Consider the following 20,501-nt stretch of genomic DNA (forward strand, 5'->3'; position numbering starts at 1 on the left):
ATACAGTACAAGCGCACAGTTTGTGTATGAGAGAGATGTGTGAATTTAATATCTACAATGTAATATATTAACTGTCATGTTATTATCAGATTAAGATAAAAAATAGCACAAGATGGACCTACTTTCATGGTTTAATAAATTCAAAACTTTATTGATATTATTTTCACTCTAAATATAAATGATGGCGTGGGTCTGACTGTAGGCTCACTTGGCTTCTAATAATCCTCCCATGCAGAATCTTAAGCCTGTAGCCTGTTGGGCCTAAATTACTAATATAATGAGAGGATTTCACTATACAATTGTGCATACATATATGTATAATGACATAGTGGGGCATCAGCGTGGTTAGCAGTGGTTCCTTCACAGCAAGAAAGTCCTTGTTTTGAATCCACCAGGCAGCTATGCATTTTTGTATGAGGTTTGCATGTTCAACCAGCTCTCTCCAGGTACTCCAGATTCCTCCCATAGTCTGAAAACATGAATAGAGTTAAGTTAATTTTTTATTCTAAATTGACCATGGGTGTGAGCGTGGGTGTGAATGTTTGTCTGTCTCTCTCTGTTGGCACTGTGATAGATTAGGCTCCAGATCTCAACCTAAATAAAACCCCAGACCTGGAGATGAAATTAATAATGAGCAGAACCAAGTTAAGATTATTGATGTGGCCCTCAGCAGTCCCATTTTCTCATGTGGCTCCTTGGGAAAATGAACTACCCACCCCTTTGCTTTGTTCTTATGTTTCTTGCATTTTGCACACCTCTGTTGCTTGTGAAGCTTGCACACAAGAATTTCACTCATATCGCTGTACCAGTGTACCAGCACATGTGAGGTGACAATAAAAGTGATTTGATTTGAGCTTGGTGGAGCTCAATGACAACAAAAATCACAAGGTGCACACTTAGTATACATGTCTGGGGATGTATTTGGCATGTATAAATTTATATTTAGCTGAATTACAGCACAGCAGCCCTGCAAAAGACTGGCGAACTGTCTAGGGTATACCCTGCCTTTTACTTTACTAGCAAACTAGATAAGAAACATGCATACATCAATAAATATGATACAAATATATTATGACACACCATTCTAATCTGACATTCCATTCAGTGTTATAAAATATAAATACGATTGTGTGATTTGTATAAAATATTTGTATGCATCGTACAGATGTTGGTCTCATGGTGTCCTCAGCAATGTTTGTGCAAAGTTTCATCAAGAATGGTCCACTTGTCTAAGAGGAGATAGAGAACACATAAGCATATATACACTACAGTCATTATAGTATGATGATAGCTGGATAAAAGGTTAGCAAAAGGGATGGATGGATGGGTTGGTACACATCAGTTTGGCCAGCACTCAGTGCACAGAAAAGGGGTGGAACAGGTGTTTAATGGGGTCCCAGCTGCTCGTTTTTGCCTGGGGCTCTCTTTTAGAAGTGTAATAAAGCTGTCTCCATATACCGCAGATGTGAATTCATCATTTTTTAATAGCTTATTGTGGGGAGGGATATAGGTGCTCATTACAGATTGAAGAGTTAGCATAAAAGGGGGAGAGAGACATAAATGTCCCTGCCTTGACCCGTGGTTAGTAGTCGCCATCTTAACCATCTCAGCTGGCTGTGACTGAAGAGCAGATGTGGTGGACAGTGACATAGTAGTTGCTGAACTCTCATCTGTACATTGTTAAACTGGTGTTTTGTAGTTAGATGACCAAAATTATTTTTCCTATAACCGGACATCTGCACTGCAGTGTGGCAGCAGCAATTCAGAGCAAACAGGGGTAAATATTTGACATTGTCACCTCACAAAGGTTCAAGGTGTGATAACAGCTCTATTCTGTGTCACTGCATGTGTCGTGCTAGTTTGAGTTTATTTTTGGCGATCCAGATATCCTCCCACGTTCCAAAGAAAGGTCAGGTGGCAAAAGTCTGTATTTTAAAGTCTGTACTACACAGATGTAGTTTGGTGGATGGGCTAGCGTTTACGACACCAAAATAGAGGCCTATATTTAAAAAAAAAAAAGATGAAGTCATGTATTATTATAGAAATAGCGGTCATTGGTGCCTGCAGTAAGTACAAAAAAACAAGACTGATACTAGGGAACAAATGATGATCTGGGGTCATTATAGCATTTAATCTGTTCTAGAGATACTAGCAAGTCTCTAATAGTTACATTGTAAAATAATACTCCATTTCAATCAAGCTGTGACAGTGAAAATGTTAGACGCTTTAGATTTTTGCATGCACAATAAATAAATAAATAAAAAATCTGAAAAATTGAGAACAATTGAGCCTCAAGCTCCAGTTTTACCACAGCCCTGCTATGCTGCTCAGGCCTCTTATAGATTGTAGCCAGGAAATGTTTAAACGTTACTCAACATTCAGAACTGCTAGTGCTACTTTTTTTTAGTCAATACATTTTATGACTGTTGTGCAACAAGGGTCCCTCAAACTTGTTGCATTTCCCGATAAAACAAAATGTTATCATTTTGTGGGTTTTGTTGCAGTTTCACACCAATGAGTGTGAAACACAGTCAAAAATACTTCATGAGAAGTTGAAGTGTGCACCAAGGAACTTTCTCATACTTATGTATGCAGTTGCATTAATGTAAAGTGTAAAATGAAGAAATTAATAGACTAAACCTAATGTAGAAAAGTAATGGTGAAATGAAAAAATTGCCAGGAAACAACAGAAGCTTATATTGTTTATTTCAGTGAAATTTCACTCATAATTTTTAATTTCATGATCTGCTCAGTCGATGTCCGAGCCATTGGGAATTGCTTCATGTGAAGATAAAGTTCTTGTATCACAGAGAACTCATATAAAATCCACCTATAGTTACTAATTTGAATATTAGGATTGTTTTAGAACCCAATTAATAACCACAGAGAAAAAAAATCTTCCTATCATAGACAACAGGTTTTTGTAAAGTTCTAGTCAAATAAACCTGCATCAAATTGTCAACATCCTTTTATTTAATTTCTTCTTTCCACTTCTGGCTTCAGGGAATGACATATTCACAGATGTACTTTTTCAGGCTGCGACACACCTCATCATACCACTTTCCTTGTGCAGCCACTGAAAGAGCAACACAGCTCTCCCTCTTCGTTCCTGTGGGCTGCTTCTTGGAGCGATCCCAGTTAAAGAAGTGGACTGGCTGGCTGTTGACATCGACATACTGGCCTTCTTTCACTATGTCTGCCACACCGATCCAGAAGTCCTTGGACCCGGGAGCACTCCTCTTTGCATAGTCTCTCAGTTCATTGTTTTCCAACATGTCCCGCGGTGTTGCAAGAGTTCCACCTTGTGCAATGCAGTCTTCATTTGCTTCATGGTAATGTTTGGGTTCCTCAATTGTAAGATAACACTTTCTATGAACTTTGATGCCCCGGAGACACACTGAAAACACAAAGCATTTACTTCATGACTTAATGAATGGTAAAGTAACACTATAAACTAGTCCCATCAAATTACATTGCAAGAACTATTCATGTAACCATCATGCAGCTTGCAAGTGAACCTGTTACTTTGCATTTAAAGGCTTCTTGGAGTGTTGCTGCCCTCTACTGATGAGCTGACACCATAAGGTTCATTCTACAATTAGGGGGTAAGTTTCATGTCCGCAGGCTGTATTTATCAATTTCATTAAATATTAATTTCAAGAAATGATCAATTTTATATTCAGGCACATTTCTCTTTAATTAATACAGAAAAAGTCAACAGTTTTCATAATTGATTTAGCAGAAAATTGGTATGCTATATCAGAATTAGCCTTTTGAGTTTGTGTATTAATTTCATTTTTTTTTCTTCAAAGTCTCTTCTGACTCATTAATTTGCATTAAATCATTCACTTTGTGTTCAAGAAATCCTTGTTTACATTGAGGATTTTGATTTTTTTTTTTAAATTACTATTATTATTATTTTTTTATTATTAGTAGTAGCAGTAGTTCATAATTATTATTATTATATGGAAATTAAATGGTAAGAATCTGGACAATGTGCAGTTACATAGTAATTACAAGTGTATCTGATCTAAACACTAAAATAATTACACTGTAACTAGACCTCAGTAGCTGATTAAAGAATAATTTGCTCTTCAGCATCCTCAACAGCCTCTTCTCAGCCACAGAAAATCCAGTACTGTTCTCAGACTTCAGATTTTGAAATCAAATAGGTGGAAAACCTCCCAAGAGACTCGAGAACTTTCCATGACACTGCCAATATCTGACAAAATATTGAATTTAAACATTAGCACTTAAGCAGCAGTTGATGGATTTTACACACTACTGGAGTATGTTGTGAAAGCGTCTCGATTTTTTTTCTTCCTTTTTTAGTTGATGTGAAATGTGCATCAGATTACAGAATCACTCTGAATTTTAAACTCTGGCTATTAAGTTATAAATGCAGCACTGTTCACACTCTTGCTCGTCTCGTTGAAGTAACATTTATATTACTTTATCGGGAATGCAGAAAAGCTCTCACTAATACCTGTCTGCAGTGCCAGCATCTCTTTCAGAGAATTCACCTCCTGCCACAACCTCTGGATCTGTGACATCACATCCTCCTCCTCTGTAGCTGCACAAGGAGGAGACAATTAAGAAAAACACACACACACACACACACACACACACACAGGTCAGATAAAGCCATGATTTGATAGGATTTATACAATTACCTCCAGACTGGCGAGGTGAAACAGCCTTCCTGGTGCGAGACGGACCACTGTTGCAGATGTGGAGCAAGGAGAAGCTGAGGAGGAGGAAGACAGGGAGGGCCAGGCGTGCCATGTCTGCGGCCAGCGTACAGGACACAGTGGCCCACGTTGTGCTGCTGTGAAAGGAACCAAAAGCCCTGCAGGCTGCTCAATATATACAGCCCCTCTGTATGCCTTTCCCTGTATTGGCTCTAAATGTGTTTGTTTTTGCCCAAACATCAGGAGGAGGTGAGGGAGGTAAAAAAGGGTGGAGGCCAATAATGATTTCCTTGTGTTGAGTTATTTTTAGATAAATATTTACTTGGGACAAGGTGCGCTAAGCAGCATTCACTTTCATTTCACAAACAAACCTGAAATCCATTGACTGCTTCAATACTACAGAGTGTTCTTCCTCTTTTCACATGTTAAATTTGGACGTAATCAACTTGAGATACGAAAACTTCTACCATCTCTTAAGTGTCAAATGATGCAGCCTAGCAGTGCGGTGAATTATCATTGTGCTCAGGAAAGGTTTAACCAACGACTTCAATAAATTTAAGCAACTAAATATTTCTGGTACATCAATACAACCTAGCTCTAGACCTGTTTCAATCACAGGGACAGTTATGCAATATTTGAACATAAGGCTCCTATTAGAAGGCCAGTTTACAGCTTTAATGCAGGCGAGTTATTTTTAGAGGGAGATGTATACAGATGGGAGTGGGAGCTAAATAAGAAAAAAAAACCCTCTTGGGCATACTTGCTCAATATAGCTATACAACTGTCAAAACCAGTTCAAGCACGTTTTCCTATTTTAGATCCGCACACTGTTTTTTTAAATACATCCACCCCCTGAGTGAAATATTCTCTGGAATAATGCATTCCAATTATTTATTAAGAAATGTAATACATATAGATGCATATGTGTCAACATGATGCTGTGAACATGTGAGAAACAAGCAAGCCTACAAAATGAGCTTTTATTGGCTCATTGCTTAGTACTCAGTGGCACTGAATAAAGTTGTGTAAGCACATTAATGTATGATGTTCGAATGGAACCTCTGCTGGCACTTTTTCTTCCTCTCGAGGCACACTTAAGATGCAGATCAAACACCAAGGTAGACAGACAGCTACGTAGCAGGTTATTTCTGGTTTAACTAATAATTGCTCATTGCTCAAGGCCAAATGTGTATGAATCTTCAAATAAGCAGCAGTTTTGCCCAGAGTGCACTCCTGATTCTGACCAAACAGACTGAGGGGACATCACAGCAAAAGCCAATATGAAACTGAGTAATGTTCGACCGCCATCGTCATTAGACACAAGCACCATTGTCCTCCTCTGAGATCCATGTGTTCTTTAGCAACACAACTGTGTTTCAGCTCTCTGTTTAAAGAGAAATCCCTGACTCTGTTGTCATCTGGTGCAACACTGAAGGGTTACAAAGAATCTGATTTACTTGTATGTCACGAGTTTTGTGTTTCAGATTCCTGTTAATATATTTTGATATTATGTTTCAGTTTTTGTTTAGTTTTGGGTTTTTTCTTGCTTTTTCTATCCAGTATATTATGAGTTTTTGTATTTTGAGTGTAGTCCCTGCTTTGATTTCATAGCCATCTCCTCATGTGTTTCCCTGTAAGTCTCTTCCCCCCTCTTGTGTACCTTTTTCTTCACCTCTCAGTCATCTGGTTACTTCCTGTTTTACTTTCAAGATGCTTTTTACCTGCATTTTTTCTTCTTCTTTGTGATTCTCAGCCCCACCCTGACTGTCTTCACTTGTCTTAATTAGTTTCAGCTGTGCCCCCATCCCCACCTGTTTCCTGATGGTGTATAACCCTGCGTTCATCTTTACTTGCAATGTTCATTCCTTTTTGAATTTCTTCTTTGGTGCATTGTTTACTTTTTTTTTTTTTTTTTTTTTTTTTACTTCTGGTTTCTTGACATTTTGGACTTTTTTATCAGGCAGTAATATCCTAATTTCATCCCCTTTTGTTTTCTTGTCTGTTTGGGTCCTCACTCCAGCCTTCATTATAACATAATATTAAAGTTTTAAACCTATAATGTAAGCTAGACCTAAATGTTATCCTGCTGTAGACCATCAGATGGGTACACTGTCGACATTAAAAGACATGACAACAATACTCAGGCTGGCAGTGGTGTTTAAATGATGCTCAGTTGCTACTAAGAGGTCCAACATGTGCTAAGAAAATATCCCCCACACCATTACACCAGCAGCAGTCTAAACTGTTGACATGAGGCATGCTTTCATGCTGTTTACACCTAATTCTGACCTTACCCTTCAAATGTCACAGCAGAAATCAAGAGTTGTCAGACCAGGCAACATTTTTCCAATCTCACGTTGTCCAATTTTAGTGAGCCTATGTGAACTATAGCCTCATGCTCTTAGCAGACAAGAGTGGCTCCCAGTCTGTTCTTCTGCTGCTGTAGTGCGGCTGCTTTAAGTTTCAATATTATGGACATTCAGAGATGCTCTTCTTCATACTGGTTGTAATCAGTTACTCTCATCTGACATCAACTAGACATTTTCACCCAAACAAAGTATTTCTGAAATAGTCAGCCCATCTGTGACCAAAAACCATGAGTTCAAAGTCACTTAAATCACCATGTTCACCATAATAACCGTGTCTACATGCCTACATGAATGGAGTTGCTGCCATGCGATTGGCTGATTAGACATTTGCATTAATGAGCGCCTGAACACCCAGTCGAAATCGCGAGAACTGCTTTGCAGATAAATTTATTCAAGTAAACAGAGCAGTGCTCAAAGAAAGTACACAACAAAAATGTGACAAAAATATATCACAGGTAAACCATAGTTTGAGGAATTTTGTGAACACACTACAGTGCTGAACAAGTTGTACACATTTTTTTCTTTTTTTCTTTTTTTTTTTTAAACGAGGCAATATGAATACACATACATCTGTCTCTCTCACGCACACAGACACTAACAGGGACATTGAAGGCATCGAATTTTAGATTTTCTTCCCCAAATTGTCTAAATAACGCCCTAAATTTCAAGTCTAGGATATAATTTATCTGATCACTTTAGTAAACCCATTGAACATCTTATCTTCACTGTTTATCACATTTAAAGCATGCAGTGTTTACTCATAACTTTTAAGCTACACATTTACTAGTTTCTACTTTTTTCAATTACAAAACACTGACTTCCTGTGTTGTTTTTGTAGATGAGCCTAAAATGATGAAGGATTCAAACAGCTAGCCAATACAAACACACCAAGTAAGCAAGGTAGCGTAATTAGAGAAATTGAAATAGTGTAGCAGATTTTCTCTACTTTAAAAAATAAAATTGTCTGAGTAGGTGGGTGTACTTGCAGAGTAAAAGCAGAGCTTGCCATACTTAACTAAAGCAATGCACAGTGTTCCTCAAACCTAAATCAGCCTCATACACGAGCTCACTGTAAAAATATGTCGTCATTTATGGAGTTTTACGGCACTTTTGTTGTGAGGCACCAGCAAGTAAACAACTTTGGTCAGACAGGCAAGCTAGAGACTCTAAATACCTTAAACTGCAGTCTGAGTCCGACTAACTACTTAATGCTCAAGAAAAACCAGGATTTTAATAAATTGAAATTTGTCCTGTTCTACTCAAGTGTTTACAAAACTGTCCATGGTTTTCTGATTGGAAACTATAAACGTTACAATCGCGGTGTTACACATTATGTAAGTTCTGAATATACAGTTCAGTGGGAAAAATAAGTCCAAATCCCTCTTATTACACGATCCAATGAGGATTTTTTTTTAAACAGATTACACTTCATTTTCCACCTAAAAATAACTTTTTGTTTGTTTGTTCAATGTGAACTGCACATAAGGAATACATTTCAAGTATTTAACACTTGTTTGTAGCTCAAAGGCACTAGTGATCCCATAATATAAGGTTGGCACATTAGCATAAAATGTCATGCAAATATCTACACTCAGTCTTTTCTGCCTCTCCTGGCTTACATATTAGTTAACACAACAAAGGGATGCACTCCCTTAATCGGAAAAATTAGAACACCGGGGTCACTTTCTCAAACCTATTTCAGCTGTTCGCTTTTAATTCTCACAGCTGGGCACAGAAAATACTTCTTTTTTTCCCCCGTGCTGTGAAATATTTAGACGCGTTTCCTTGTTTCTATTTGACACTTAGGCGCTTTACTTGATCTATTTCATGGGGTGCTAATCATAAAACGAGAATAGCAGGTCGGCAGGTTTAAATGCGGTTTGCTGTTAATTTAATAAACTGTGGGCAGATGCAGTTAACTATAAAGTGAACACAAACCTATTCATATTATTGGCTAGCAGGTAATTACTTCATAGTACAGCATATAATGTAACACTGTGTTGAAAATGGCTCTTGCACATTGTGGCATCCTATCCTTTGCTTTGACTAATCAATTGACACATAATAGGAAACAGACAAGAGGCACTAAAGTATACTGCACATACATACATTCATGCATACAGCACGTGCACACAAACACACACGAGTGGGGTTGTGTTGCTCTGGTGAAACTGTGCTGCAGTGGGTTTTTGTTGGGTCTAATGGATAAAAGGCATTCGCTCCTTGCTGTCGTTGTCTCCCTCGGGCTCCTCTTCTTCCTCTCCTGCTTCACTGGTCTCCGTGCTGTCGCTGGCCATCTACAGATAAAACATTTTTTACTGCCACCATTAACAGTTTAGTGGAAACAGAGGGGGAAATAAATGCGAGCTGACATCAAATCACACAGCGAACTCTGCTAATGGGCAGAGGATGGGCTGACATGACAATGGAAATGAAGAGGACAGGAAATCCAGCTCTTACAATCCTGACATGAGAAGAAAATGTGCTGTCAACAAATTAAAGTCAAATATATATATATATATATTGTTTTACTGCAAATGCCACTTTGTAAGTCAGCTAGCAAATAAACTGTGAGAAGAATACCTTTTGCATTTCTAAAAAAAACATCATTTTCATTATAGATTTTCTTAAAAATGTGGACTTGGAATTCATATTTATCCGATTTTGCATCCAGACAATCCTACATAAACTACAGTAGGCTTGAATATAAGGCCGATCCATATGGAGGAATTAAAACTCTTAACAGCCACGTCTGTTTATGTATGTAGTCTGTCACCTTTTAAAAGAGAAAAATATCTATATAGCTATAGAAAAGCCTTTCTTACCAGAGGGGTGGGAGACTTCTCAACATCCAGAATGAGTTTTCCTATGTTGCCTCTGTCATGAATTCTCTGCATCGCCTCTTTTACCTGAGAAGAAAACATAACTTTAACCTCTTCTTAAAAAGTCGCACAGATCTTATTTTCAACATGTAAAAAAAGCCGGATTAACAATAAATGATCTGCTGTCAAATTAGATTAAAAAAAAAAACACCAGCTGATAAAATTTCAAAACCACAAAAAGATTCAATAATTTTCTGCAGATTGTAGACACGGGATCCATTTTTAGCACAGCTATATTACAGGCTTCCTGTGCGAGGAAAGTTAATGGCCTTAACGCTGACAAAATGATGCTGACTCACTCTGCTGGCTGATATTTGACATCACGCTGAACACCTCACTGATGCAAGATCTATAGCAAGAGATTGGATTGAAAATCTGGCAGGGTGGGACAGGCTCTAATAACAGATAAATTAAGAATAACCGTTTCTGCAGTCTTATTCCAGAAATGGTTTATTCTCCACTGCAAAAAATCTTAGTCACATTCTGCAAAATAAATAAAGTCTCAGACCACACCTCCTAATTACCAGGCTCACTGTTTTCCCCACATTCAATAGCTACAGTAGATAGAATTAAAAATAAAGAACAACCCGTCTAGGAACTGAACCAGGGACTACAAACTCAATTAGGAAGCTACATCTATAGCACACATTATGCTGTCTTCAGAGATAAAATGTGATGCTGTGCACTACACTGCAGATTAAACCATAGGTGACCCATCACGTCTGTTATACTAATACAGGATATCAAGTATCAACATGATAGGGCTCTTAAACTATCTTTAAATGAAGATGAGGCTTCTGCCACTCGGCTGTGGAAAAATACCATGACACGTTCAAATTTAGCAAAACCCCTCACTTCAGTGCTCCTGCTAGGAGAGCAAAACTGAGTAAGACAGTGAGTCAGAATCTTTTAGGTCTGTGTGATCTTTACTGCCAGCTAAAGAAAATCAGAGATAAGGTGCGTATTGTCGGTAGATTGAGGCAAGCGTGCTGGTGCATAGAAATCCCTGTGCACATCATCAGCGGCTGTAAACAAAATCCCAGCACACTAAGCACTGCGTCGTGGCAAACTCGATGGCTTGCATTCAAATGAAAATAATTCAATATCCAGTCGTGACGCAGCAGCTGAGGCAACAGTTTGCCGTGCACTGACAAGGCTCCTGCAAATGTACACCGTTTTCGAAAAACCCACTCTTCATATGCCAACACGGCCTGGGAGCAATGAGAGGCACAACACGTGACAACGAGCGACGCTTTCTGGTTCCGTGTTGCAATCCAGCAGACAAAAGGAGACCAGAAACAAAGTTTATGAATGACTGCTAGGCCATCCAGTCATCATTATTTATTTTGCTGTGACAGCAACTTACTTAACCGGTTAAAGAATCAACTTTATTAGGTGCTACTGATAAAAGGGCAAAAATAAAATCAGACCCACCACGAAAGATTACCATGCCATATCATGCATTCACACAGACGCAGCTGAGTGTATGCCTTTGTCTGAAACCCGTTGTGTCACAGCCATTCAACTGTTAAACAAAAAGCAGAAATCAAGCCAAAAGGAAAACTGGGTCATAAACTTGTACAGCACTTTGCTGTTAGGTAGCAACTTTCCAGAAGAGGTTGGGTGTTGGATAAATTCCGCTTACATTTTGAGTGAATTAGGTCTCTGTACATAATGACGAATAATCATGCAACGTGGGTTCAGTTTTGTTTTTCAGGATTTTTAATAGCATTCAGCGTAGAAGCTGTACAATATTTTCCTGACTGAAACTAAAAGCGATTAGAAAATCTCCCATTATTCTGTCCCAGCCATGCATATTGTCCAACTTCTCATTCCGGAAAGAAAGGTTGCCATGGTCAGCATGTAAACTAACCTCTCCTTCCAGGCATATAAACAACCGAGGCAAGCTGTGCCCCTGACACTACATCCCACGCTATCCTCCCCTCTAATGAGATTCTTCATGGGCAATGGTTCCAGTGAATAGCCTGAACAATCTGCCAAAGTAATGACAACAGTACATGGAAAGTTTCCCATGAGAAATCATTTCACAAAAATATCTCTCCGACTGTAGACAGAGTCTAGAATAACTTACAGTAAGCTTTTTGTGATTATTACTTGCACCGCCTCTGCTTTCATCTAAATTCCTGAGGTATTTTTCAGTGTGAAACAAAGTCCAAGGATAAACTTGCTGCTTCTTTTTCTAGCAACCAGGATATCAGTGGACTGGGGTGGCCATGGCTCAGGAGATAGAGCAGATTGTCTACTAATTGGAAGGTTGGTGGTTCAATCACTGCCTGCTCCACTCTGCATATTATAGTATTCTTGGGTTGCTCCCATTATGTTAGAGTGAAAGTTAGATGTTGAAAAAAAGGGCCTGTTTGTTTAAAGTGCTTTGAGCAGAAATACACTATACAAAAACCAGTCCATTTAGTCTCAAGTCCCCAGCTGCAGGTTCTTCATTGGTTCTGACATTTGTTAGGTCTGAAATGGTGCCGAGGTAAAGTCAGTCAGAGCTGCAAGGCTTTGCCGAATTCATTAACCTACAAGAATATTAAAAGTGCAGCTTTTCCGCCCCACAGGTGCAGCAAAATGAATAAATCAACCACCATCTGTACAGCCCACACATTCCTTGTTTGCAAATGGTTTAATTAAGCAAATAAGAGAAAACAGCTGTGGCGATGGGCCACGGTTGTGCCCATTTTTGTGTATCATTTAACTACAGACGAAAAACACTGAACTGTTTCTGCCATTTTACTGTATCCACTGCAGGTACACGTGGACATCAGAGGGGGGATCACAAATATAAAGCAAGAGGTTAAACTGAAACTGTTCTCATGAAGGAGCCCAGCACTGGTCAAATGCACACCGACTAAGCCTGCATCACAAGGCGGAGCTTTTATGGCTAAATATGGGGATTGAGTGGATGAATAAGCACGATGGCCCTGCATACAATTAAAGTAGTGAGTGTATGTTACCTTGTTTAAAACAAATCGGTGCATTTTCTGTTATTTCGGACCATTTTAATAAACAGAAAAGATTATTATGCTTGGATAACTAAATCCCCCAATTAGCAAACTTGCTTTAAAAAAAAAGTATTTCATTATGATGCCGGTGATTTTCCTTTGGCTTGGATTTAAGCCTTTTTGGGGGGCACTAAAAATTCTTCTAGGCAGGAAAAACCCTGTAAGTAGCACAGGTACGCTCTCTTAAAGTGGTACTTTTCCATTAGGCTTATGTACCAATGGGGATGTGAGCCACAAATGCCCTTGTAAAAATATAGCAGAGCGAGCAAAGTAAAAAGAGGAAATCGAGCATAGATGTGGTAATATTCATCTGTCTGTAAAATTGCCTGTGTGATGGAAAGAGTCTGGTTTTCAATGCTTCAATATGTTCTACACACAACCAATTGTGACGGTGTATTCATGAGTCTCTCTTTTTCCACTCATGGGTCTTCATTTACTAGTGATGTTCACCTGAACTCAAATCCCTTTTAAACGTTGCACAATGCAGGAAAAGACTGATCCAGATCTCTTAATGTAAATATCAAATTATTAGAGGAAACATGCATCTACTGTACAAAGGTTCCTGAGAAACTGAATGATCACAGTTATAGGAAGACTTAAAGAGTCTGTAGAAATCGAGTGTCAAGTGATTGATGTATGGGCTGTTTGGCTTTTTGTGTTGGTGTGACATAATAGTTGAACAGGAAGATTCAACCTACCCACCATCTGTGGAAGAATGTCCAAGGACAGCTGACAACGTTCCACAGATGCAGCACGACAAACAACAGATTATATTCTGTCCAGGATGTTTAAATGAATTCTTCCTAAATTTTTTTCTGGCATCTGGGATCGCGTCGCCAGCGTGACCGGGTCATTTTTAATTTGATCCTCATCGATCTCTGTGTCTTAAACCCTCTGATTACTTCAGGTTCTTACCTCCTCCAGCGCCCAGAGGGAGTCCACTACAGGCTTGATCTTCTTCTCTTCATACAGACACAGTAGTTTGTCCATCACTGATTTCACAAGGCCACATCTCCCTTGTTTGAAGAGCAGGTTGAGGAGCGAAAATCCAGCTATGACTTTGTTCTCTTCGTATAGCTTAATAGGATTCACCTTCTCCACCTGCCACCACTGTAAAAACAAACAAACAAGCAAACTAGGGTGACGGAAGTGGGCGTTTGTTTCATTTCCTATGATTTATAATTGATTGGGCAGTTACAGGGTGTAGTTTCCGTTCAAATATTGATGATAGACTGCATCTCTGACTCACAGATTTTGCAAAGCTGAAGAAACTCTTTGTTTCCCCAGTTACCATGTTTGACGCGCCTGAAAAAACAAAAATAAAAGGATTTCTGTATACTGGACAGAAGTGACTAGTCAATAATTGGCAGCCATGAAGCATGAAGGGAGAGTGGGGGAGGATCAGCTGGCACCTTTAGCCCTTTAGATCTGTGCAAGTATGCCTTTGCACATTTTGAGTATGGCTGCAGATAATGAATTAATCTCCCTGTAATCATGTTACTTGATTCATGAGGCTTGACAGAAGCTAAAGTAATTAACGGAGACCAGATAAGACTGGTTGCTGTGAAGGACAATACATTCAATTTGCAGGCTCTGGAGTATATATTATTCAAATGACACTCACTATTTTGCGACTAGATCTGTACCACTCTTATGGGTGTGTGTAAAAATTGAAGCTGCAGCCAGAAGACAGATAGATTAGCATGAGGAATGTAAAACAGCTACTCGGGCTCTGTGCAAAAGTAACAAAATCCACCTAAAGTACCTCTAAAGCTTCTTTAATCCACACGCAAACTGGTATAAAAATCTCTGCGTGTTTGTGCCAGACTGCTTTTTTGGGCCAGGGAATTTGACTTGAGAGTGAGACTGTACTTCTCAATATTTGAAGTAAGATTTACAATGTAGTTATTTTGACTTTGAAGCGATACATTTTTGCACAGTAAAGGAATACATATCATCCCCACCATACAGGATGTAGGTTCCCAGCGGCTTCAGCAAACTCAGGCCTTTGCCTGTGTTCTCCCCACACAGGCAGTCAAGCACAATGTCCACTCCCTCTGGAGAAATCCTAAAACACCAAGAACAAAGGAAAAGTTACAAATATTCAATTCAGCTAATAAACATGCAACATGCAGAGATTTAAACACTTCATTAGAACCAGTAAATTATTTGAATGTTGTCTCATAAATGAACAGATGATTATAAACACAGATTTAAGCTGAAACATTTAGCCTCAGTGGTATGATTAGCAGAAAAAGGATTTGGACACATTTGTGACAAATTTGAATCGATTTTAGACATAATACTTTTTTCCAGATTGCCTTTTTAATGTAGTATTCCACTTTTGACTGAGCAAACAAGTGATTTAAGGAATGGAGGCGTTTATATAAAAGGTTTCTACTCTTACTGAGCCCTCAAGAAACTTAGACGCTACAAGCCACATTCACACAGCACTATATTTTATCTGTCACCCCCACATTCATTTTGGGGTTAAGCATCTTAACGTTTTGAAAGGCAGACCGGAGGAGCTGCGGATCACACTACCCACCTTTCAGCCGGCGGATAACCCACTCTACCTCCTGAGTCCCAGTCACCCAGATTTAGAAAGCTCACAAGGGTAAAAATATAACCAGTAGATTAATCTAAAATCCAAATAACAGGCAACATTCAATTACCATTAATCAGTTAAGCAACTAATTGTTTCAGCTTTACTGAAAATGTCATGAAGAATTCGAGCAGCTGACATAAAGTACAGTGAAAGGCAGAGATATGACTGCACTGGCTTGTTTGTGTCCACAAGCACTAAATGTAAAAGTGCAAAACATACTCTGTGAGTATATATACATATATATATAATTTATATATATATGTATATATATATAATTTATGTGTGTGTGTGTGTGTGTGTGTGTGTGTGTGTGTGTGTGTGTGTGTGTGTGTGTTTTCAGCCTGTGAATCATGCTGGAGCAGCTTCAGGTTTTGTCTAATCATGGATTCATAAGATAAGGAGCTTGGTTCTCTGGAGTACTCTGAGAAAAAGTTGCAGCTCACGTTTTCTTATACAGGGATTATTGATGTGTTGCAGTGCCCACGTAGCTCCTCATCGGTAACATATTTTACACTGTGGTACAAAAAGTTTCTGACCTCATTGCACACAGAATCAGCCAGTGAACAAAAATGGGGCATAATGAGACTTTTTAGTGGACGGTATATGAAAGAATGAAAGGCATGTTATTATCAAGGGGACATTAAGTCCATACTTTCTGCCTTGTGGCCCCGAACACCCGCTTGGCTGAACAGCTTGGTGGTCTTGTGATTCTCATGGTTTTTTGCCTTTTGTAAAAGGGCTAATTTAATTGTACTTTGCACTTGATCCTGAGAAGAATGTGTGGACCAGTGAGATGAAAGGCATATTAATCCACTACCACTGCTGATATGTATGCAGAAAGCACTCAAAACCATTTCCTAATCAAGCCATTTGAATCTGTAAGTATTACAACCTGTCCAATATGGATTTTCATACATCATACTACTGCGCATCTACCCTGTTTCTAGTATGGCCACAGATAATTACTGCCAGAGCTCTGTGAAGCAGAGGAGGCCATTTGGTGATGAAATAATCAAAAGCTTTGCAACATCGTTAGAACTACATGAAACCTGCGCAGATTAATTGCAGTGGACCTGTGGCATACCGCATCCAATCCCATGAATGTTTGCAACAAGCGGTCTCTTTGTAGCGTAAACCGTCTCACAGCGCGCTCTGATGTCAGTGTAACGTGTAAGAAATCGCTCCTCTGGCCTAATTGGCTCAGCTGTTCCACATTGCCGCTACAGACCTCCACCCTACACAATGCTGCTGCTTGCTGAGATGAGCTGTGAGTTGCCATGGTGACCACAGCCACACATGACCAATAAGGCAAGCGGTAACATCTGCATCCTCCAGCAGGCCTCTTACCCTCTGCTAAGTAAGCATTGTCACATTAGTTTAAATGGGTAACCGGCAACATCATCACCTGACTACATCTCCACATTCAGTCTTGACTCAATGAGTGAATGTTGCCAAAATTTGTCAAAAAGAATTAAAATCACTTACACGGCACACTTACTTTTTGACTTCTTGGATGTAGTCAACATTTCTGTCAAAGAGGTGAGCCACGGAGTCTCTAATGGCCGCGTGTTTGAAACACGAAGCGATCCCAAACACAGTGACGTTAGGCACGGTGGAGCACAGCTGAGCCACAGCTTGACCCTGAAAATAATAACAGTTATAATAATGTATCAGTGGCTGAGAGCACAGAGGATAAGGAAAGCAGACATAAACACAAATCATACCACAGCATAAATAGCACGATTAATAGTGGGGATTAAACAACAATTCCATATGTGTGCATTTGTTTAGAGGGTGTGCAATAGTCATATGAGAACTGGACTTACTACACCACCTCCTGCTGAGTGGACCAACACTGACATCCCCTCTCGCAGATTGGCAACCTCAAAGAGCATCATATAAGCAGCCACAAAGTTCAGGGAGAAGGCTGCTGCTTCAGCGAACGTCATTTCATCTGGCATCTTGTAGACAAAATCCACGGGTGCACAAACCACCTCCGCCCAGGCGTCGTAATTCACAAAAGCCATGACTCTGTCGCCTATCTGAAAGAAACATGTGAGGGAAGGAGGTCAACACACGGCAGACACTAACGTGAGCCTGTCATGTGGCAGTAGGTGTTAGCAGATTATGAATTAACAGCAGTATATTTCTGATTGTTACGCTTACAACACTTATTGCAATCTGCATCCTTTCTAGTTTTATTGGTGTACTTCTCTGGCAGCATGTATTCATAGAACAACTGCATCAACAAGCTGTAATTACACTAACCTCAAATCCCTTTGTGTTTTCACCCACTGACTCTACTATTCCAGAGCACTCAAATCCAGGGACAAGAGGGGGTTTGGGGGGATTATCGATAGTCCCCTGACGTACCATCAGGTCCAGGAAATTCAAGCCACTGCAATAAAGAATAATTATTGTTTGTTTACAGTGGAATCCATCTGATTCGATATCTGGATGACGACCATGCCCCTGAACAGTCTGTAACAGCTTTTTAATATCAAATATTTAGCATGAGGTGTTAAGAGACGTAGGGATTACCCAGCACTGTTTATTGCATTATTATGAGCAGTGACTCACAGGCTTTTCCTCTGTGGATAAACAGTACACTTTAATTTTCCCAGTGTCACACTGCTAACACTGGCAAAAGCTCAGCTGCAACCTGGGGACAAACGACTTGCTCAATATCTTGTAAACAAGCGCTTAGAAAATAGAAAGTGTGACATAGAATGACTGGAAACTGTGGCATCAGATATGCTTGTTATGAACATCAGCCACCCAACCTCCTGTACCAAAAGAGACCTGTGGATTCATGACTGCGAATTTCTGTGTAAGCCTTGTTGATCAGCGTTTAGACTTCTCAAAAGCACCATGCAACGTGGGAGTAAAAGACCAGATCAGACCGCAGCTCACAAGTACAAATAAAAAACAGTGACACCCGCATATTTACCATGTTTTCACGCGGATCTTCACTTCACCATCCTGAGGCTCGGGCATTGCCTTCTTGGTCACCCTGAGTTTGTTAAGACCCCCAAAACCTGACAATATCACCGCTCGCATTTCTTTGGCATTGCCAGACGTCTCCACGTTGTCTATTTCTTTCTTCACATTTTTGTCTATCATGTACTCGGTTTCCTCTGTCATGTCTGCTCCTTCTTTAGCCATGTCGAAGACCAGCTGCTCTGCCTCCCCGTTCCTAGTCGAGTGTGATTTGGGCGTGCAGCCGGTGCAGCCTGCACACAGGCAGGCGCTGTACGGACGGTTATCCACAGTGGAAGCTGAATCCTCATCATCTGCGAGCGACGTGCACTTACGCAGGTTTAAAGTTCCAGTATTTTAAGTCTCACAGATGGCGATTAATTCAACAAAAAACTTTGCTATTTCAAATCAGGGAAATTATTTCATCCAGGTGAATTATCCTTCCTTGCACCGGTACGACTTATAAAGTGCACCATCTGGTGGTGAAGCGCCCGCAAAACTTTTAAGTCTGATAACTCCTTCAGATGCCCTCGGCAGTACAACAAAGTAGGATATAAATAAATAATCTTTAACCTCATAATAAAGATTCAACGTTTTATAGTTTAAGGGGATATTTTTTTTATTCTTCTTTAAAGGGTTAAACTATAAAAAATGACCAGAGGAAACAAAACAAACCTGGAAGAATTAAAGAGGAATGAACAACAATCAGTCATGGCATGCATGAATGTTTGTCCCAGTGCATCATTTCTGTTTAAAATAATGTATTCGTGACTTGTAGACTTGAAGTTTCTTCGAAGCTATAAAACATTTTTAATTTGGATACATATTAATACAGATATATAAAATATTATTTTACATCCCTCGAAATGTCTGTTTAAATTATCTATTAAACAGGGCTAAACAGTGTTTAAATGATAATATCTTAAAAAATAAATAAATAAAAGACAGATTTTTTAAAAAAATATATGAAATATGTCAAAATTAACTTACTCATAAGTAATAATGTCAACACATTATTATTAATTTATTATTTTTAGATACATAACCCAAATTCTGAGATTAAAAACTCAAAATTTCCACTTGTCTTCTTTTTTTCTCCCATTTGTAAGTCAAGATTTTGAGATAATAACCAAAAATTTGTAGATAATATTTTTTCCCCCAGTGATGCAAAAAAGCGTCTGTATTTAAAGCTCTTGGGATAACTAAAATAAATTTTCTTTATTAATTTGTATGTCAGACGGTTGCAACCTAACAATAAGACTTTTATTATGAAGGTTAAAAAAAAAAATACTGAAAAAGATTTTCAGCATACAGAGGACACTATGGAGTCTTTATGTCTGGCTGAAAAGATTTATAGCTCTCTCTTAAATATGGATAAAAATAGATTCAACTAGATTCAACTGAAATGTAGCCTGGAGTGGTTCAATGTCAGGTGGTACAACTAATGAAAAACTAGGAAAATGTTAATTTATCATTGTGTTTATTTCCTTTAACAAATGTGTGTTTGCTACCTAACACAAAAGCTAATACATGTGTCAAAGTAAAAGCCTTTTTACAATTAAAAAAATAAATAAATCAGGTGGTATAATGTTTCTTGACTTCTGATTTTCTTCGTAGAATAAACTCCTACAAGTCATGGAGAAAATAACTTCATTTAAAAAAAAATGTATACTGACTTAAGCTTAAATTGGTAACAGACACAAGAAGCAACAACTGTTGCCAAGGTTACGGTGTAAACCTGTAACCCTGGCAACATCTTAAAAACCTGATGAAACATTCAACTTCCTGCATCATAAATTGCTACACTCGCTCCTAATTTTATCATAACTGTTTTCTGTTATGAACCCACCTCTTTGCAAAAGGTTTAAGCTAAAATTTCTCAAGCACAAAAAGAAGCCAATTATGTGTGCCAAGCATAAATAAATAATGAAATATTAATATTAAATATT

At 38.9% G+C, this 20,501-nt stretch overlaps 2 protein-coding genes across 2 annotated transcripts; both read right to left on the reverse strand.

The window, feature by feature from the left end:
• Positions 1-2,689: 2,689 nt before the first annotated feature.
• Positions 2,690-5,107, reverse strand: clec3a (C-type lectin domain family 3, member A). The gene is made up of 3 exons (XM_003442279.4): positions 4,674-5,107; positions 4,487-4,573; positions 2,690-3,397 (listed from the first exon to the last, which is right to left on the reverse strand). Exons 1-3 carry the CDS (start codon positions 4,783-4,785, stop codon positions 3,000-3,002), a joined length of 597 nt encoding a protein of 198 aa, XP_003442327.1. The 5' UTR covers positions 4,786-5,107; the 3' UTR covers positions 2,690-2,999.
• A 2,324-nt stretch (positions 5,108-7,431) lies between these two features.
• vat1l (vesicle amine transport 1-like) lies at positions 7,432-19,024 on the reverse strand. Its single transcript, XM_003442367.5, has 9 exons — positions 18,524-19,024; positions 17,842-17,971; positions 17,400-17,615; positions 17,072-17,214; positions 14,930-15,033; positions 14,215-14,270; positions 13,881-14,075; positions 9,886-9,969; positions 7,432-9,357 (listed from the first exon to the last, which is right to left on the reverse strand). Exons 1-9 carry the CDS (start codon positions 18,736-18,738, stop codon positions 9,259-9,261), a joined length of 1,242 nt encoding a protein of 413 aa, XP_003442415.1. The 5' UTR covers positions 18,739-19,024; the 3' UTR covers positions 7,432-9,258.
• Between the last annotated feature and the right edge of the window lie 1,477 nt (positions 19,025-20,501).

Source organism: Oreochromis niloticus, linkage group LG1 (assembly GCF_001858045.2).
Source record: "Oreochromis niloticus isolate F11D_XX linkage group LG1, O_niloticus_UMD_NMBU, whole genome shotgun sequence".
Lineage (NCBI taxonomy): Eukaryota > Metazoa > Chordata > Actinopteri > Cichliformes > Cichlidae > Oreochromis > Oreochromis niloticus.

Bases quoted from the DNA above. Each gene is read 5' to 3' on its own strand.
- vat1l (XM_003442367.5), bottom strand. From the start codon at position 18,738: ATGGCTAAAGAAGGAGCAGACATGACAGAGGAAACCGAGTACATGATA. The intron at 14,076-14,214 runs GTGAGTCAGAGA...TTGTTTTTACAG, and splicing joins TCTTCAGCTTTGCAAAATCT to TGGTGGCAGGTGGAGAAGGT. The intron at 9,970-13,880 runs GTAAGAACCTGA...TTTTCTTCTCAG, and splicing joins CCCTCTGGGCGCTGGAGGAG to GTAAAAGAGGCGATGCAGAG.
- clec3a (XM_003442279.4), bottom strand. From the start codon at position 4,785: ATGGCACGCCTGGCCCTCCCTGTCTTCCTCCTCCTCAGCTTCTCCTTG. The intron at 4,574-4,673 runs GTAATTGTATAA...CTCCTTGTGCAG, and splicing joins TTCACCTCGCCAGTCTGGAG to CTACAGAGGAGGAGGATGTG. The intron at 3,398-4,486 runs GTATTAGTGAGA...TTGTGTTTTCAG, and splicing joins GATGCTGGCACTGCAGACAG to TGTGTCTCCGGGGCATCAAA.